Consider the following 3546-nt stretch of genomic DNA (forward strand, 5'->3'; position numbering starts at 1 on the left):
CTCTTTGCTGAGCTGTTCCGCGACGAAAACAATGTTGAGCAATGGCAATGTCGAATGGTGACACTCGGTAAGTAATCCTACAATTTTTTGTTTATAGCGTAGTTTATACGGATTATTCCCAAAAAATATATACGTATTTTGGAAATGTTGAGTCGGATTAGTCTAGAATCGATTAATTTTATGGAAGAAAATCTTTCAAACAGCCGTAGTCCGTAAACTTGACACGTGTCGGGTTGTGATTGGAAGGATTCGTAAGAAATCGGATTCTTAAACAATGGAACGTATCTCTATCTTATAGGGGGGTCGACTGTATTATTTTAAAAAAACCATTATATAATTAATTATTATGAAATGCTAATACAAGTATAATCACTATTAAATTAAACCCTACTAGAAATAGACACCTTTTTTTATAGATGTTTTGAATTAAAGTAACGTATAATTTTTATCTCATTGTTATATTTTTAATGTTCATTATTAATTATCGTAAGATAAAAGTAATAAACTATCCTTAGAGCAGTTACTAGAAAATATCGTGAAAACCTATCTTATATACATTCTTAGAAATGTATTTTTATTAGAAGATTCAGTTTCACAAATTCGTAAAATTGTGTTTATACAGTTGGATGAGCGAATTAATCATATAGCCTGTCATATTTCATAGAAATGATGTCACAGAAATGTACTATATATATTATTATTATTTTTACTTTTTTGGCTATTATATCTAAAAGAGGAAACAGCAGGCCATGCGATCAGTCAAGAAACCATCTCCAATATTTTTACATTTTAATACTTAGTGAAGTGTGAAACGTCTTAATTAATATAATATCAATGTTTAATAATATACTAAATGCATTAATGTATTTAATTATTTGAATTCGAATAGCTCAATACTTACAATAATTTTGTATTTTAAACTTGTTTTAAGTGTTTTACCCCCAAATAAACAGTTACTATTGTGACTAGCCGGGGGATAAACTTTTTTGGAGTTTGTGTACCACTTAATCGGCACAGATTAAGTGAAAACTGTCTTAGGGTTTCGGATCGAGAGATCCGATCTCTAGTCGAAGGATGGCCTTGAACTAACTGATGTCATCATCCTGACAAGGATTTGAATCTCAAGATTTGGATCCGTTAATTAATCAGATTTATATTACGCGGATTAACACGCGTATTGAACCATGAAGGAGATGATGAATTATTTTTAATTCAGATAACGTAAGAGATATTTCTTTAACAAATAAAAACAAATATCTAATGAACTAAAACAAACAAGATTATACAAAATTGAATCTTCGAGTAAAGCTATTTCGAGAGAGAGAGCTCACAATTTCTATCAAAATCATACCACATCTAAATATCTTTATCTTCTTTTGTCTTTCAGATTAATACGACTGTTATTTCTTAATTAGTTCTTTAACGGCACATATTTAAACAATTTCTTCTCTAGTTTTACCGACTTATACTCATTTTGTAGAAGCTTCTAAATTCGGTTTTGGGCGTTGGCCTTTGGGAGATAATATGGAATACGTCTGTCCTCTTCTGGATCTTTCGGCATACTCCTCGAATAATGTAAAATTCTTTCTGTTACTGACGAATGTTCACCAATCAGCACTTCGTATTTTTCCACATGAACAGGGAAAAAAAGGGATTTTACCGAGGGGTTGACAGTTCCCAGGGTGACTAAGATTTTTGGAAGATAACGGAAGATAAAAAGGAAGTCGATATTCCGTTGAAGAAAGTGACTTTTATCAGTTTCCTTCGTTTTAGAAAATATAATTTTCCTATCAAAATCATAGAATATTTTTGACTAAAATTTTAATTAATGGTGGTTTGTATCTCACATCATTATCATTGATTTTTAAAATTTTGAAAATGACTTGTAGAACAGGTTTGTTACAGTTAACAAATAATTCTCACTGAGATAAACTGTTATTGTGTACGTAAAATTTTTCAGGTAGTTTCTTCATAAAATTTTAAGATTTTTGACAACTTTTTTTGAAACATTCCCTATGGATAACACGAGTTTAAATTATTTAAACACTAGAAGTTTGATGTAAATTGGGATCAGATTATTTTCCGGATGTTGTTTATTATTAAGTGAAAGTACAGTAGAGCCTCGATTATCCGACTCAATTGGGAACTGGGGTTGGTCGGATAATTGAAAAGTCGGATAACCGAAAAGTATGAAAAAATTCATTATTATTGTAGTATATTATTATATCCCATGTAGTTAGTATATTAGTATATTAGTATATCGCTATTAACCTACTTCGCGTTGAATTTTCATCGATGTTAAGCCTAACAAAAATTTTTAAAATAATAATCGTCACTATTGTATCGTTACAAATTAGAAAATTAAGCCTCGTTTAAATACTGGCTCCCTTTCATGGTCGAATGAGTGTTGCCAGCTAAAACACGTAAAAATAATATTAAAATAGCCAAATATTGTAGCGCTACATCACTAGCGGACATTTGAAATTTGCCGACTAGGACGGTCGGTTGACCGAGGTGTCGGTTAATCGGGGGTCGGATAATCGAGGCTATACTGTATAGTTAACATTTTCAAAATAATTTATTTTTAAGTTTGTTCAATAAAATTTTATAAACAGCAGTTTTTTTTAAACTGTTTCTACTAAATTTAATTTTATATAGATTAATGTTTGTAAATTGTGTTTTAGTTAAATACGTAATTTCGACGATTATTATTATAATTAAATAATATAAATTATTGAATTTAACCTCCTCAACGAAAATTTTACTCAGAATTTTGAAAACAACTTTTAAATTTTCGTAAAATTACTCAACTGTATAAAAAGTATATTATAAAAATAATTTAATTTTTTCTAATATTTTCTTCCTTTCTTCTATTAAATGTCAGATATTTTCTATTTGAAGGAATAATATTTATTTTCTACGATTATTTAACTCTTCAACTTTTTTTTATCTTTAATTCCAATATCAACATTGTAAAATAAATTGAAATAAGATTATAAAGCAAAAAACTTTTCACTTATAGCGATAATACTTATACTGACTAAATATATATATATTACTTATAATACTTACTTTCCATCGACAAAACATAGTTGCAATTTGCTAAAAGTAAGAGAAACAGAAAGTGTAACATTGCTCACTATTACCCTCAATAACAAAGAATTTTCTCTGTGTTTACGTCAATGTGACCTAATTAAACTGAAAATTGGTTGTTGTTTGTGCAGCTATGGAAACGAAATAAAATTAAAAATTACACTTTATTCAAATTCGTGAGAGTTGTGTACCAGATTTAAACAATCGATATATAGTCATTTATTTTCAAAACAATATATAGTTTTGTTTATTGTTTAAAATAAAGACAATAATAAAAAATAACTATTTCTTAGATAGTATATATATTTTTAAAATCACAATGTAATTATACTGCTGCAATTTCATGTCTTTGTCTCAGCACAACTAATATTTGTTAAAAATACACTTGTAAATAAGAAAAAAAAAACTTTGAAAATAAAACTATAATCAATATACGAACAGAATTATTCACTT

At 28.3% G+C, this 3546-nt stretch overlaps 1 protein-coding gene across 1 annotated transcript in view; it reads right to left on the reverse strand.

Moving 5' to 3' along the window:
• The window catches only part of LOC111642187 (glutamate receptor ionotropic, delta-1-like), a 19785-nt gene extending 16504 nt beyond the window's left edge, over positions 1-3281 (reverse strand). The window contains exon 1 of the mRNA XM_023388489.1: positions 3073-3281. Within this exon, the coding sequence (XP_023244257.1) occupies positions 3073-3133 (61 nt within the window). The 5' untranslated portion in view covers positions 3134-3281. The remainder of the gene's footprint in view (positions 1-3072) is intronic.
• Between the last annotated feature and the right edge of the window lie 265 nt (positions 3282-3546).

The sequence above is a fragment of the Centruroides sculpturatus genome, unplaced genomic scaffold (assembly GCF_000671375.1).
Source record: "Centruroides sculpturatus isolate CEXI.00-Female unplaced genomic scaffold, Cexi_2.0 scaffold1596, whole genome shotgun sequence".
Lineage (NCBI taxonomy): Eukaryota > Metazoa > Arthropoda > Arachnida > Scorpiones > Buthidae > Centruroides > Centruroides sculpturatus.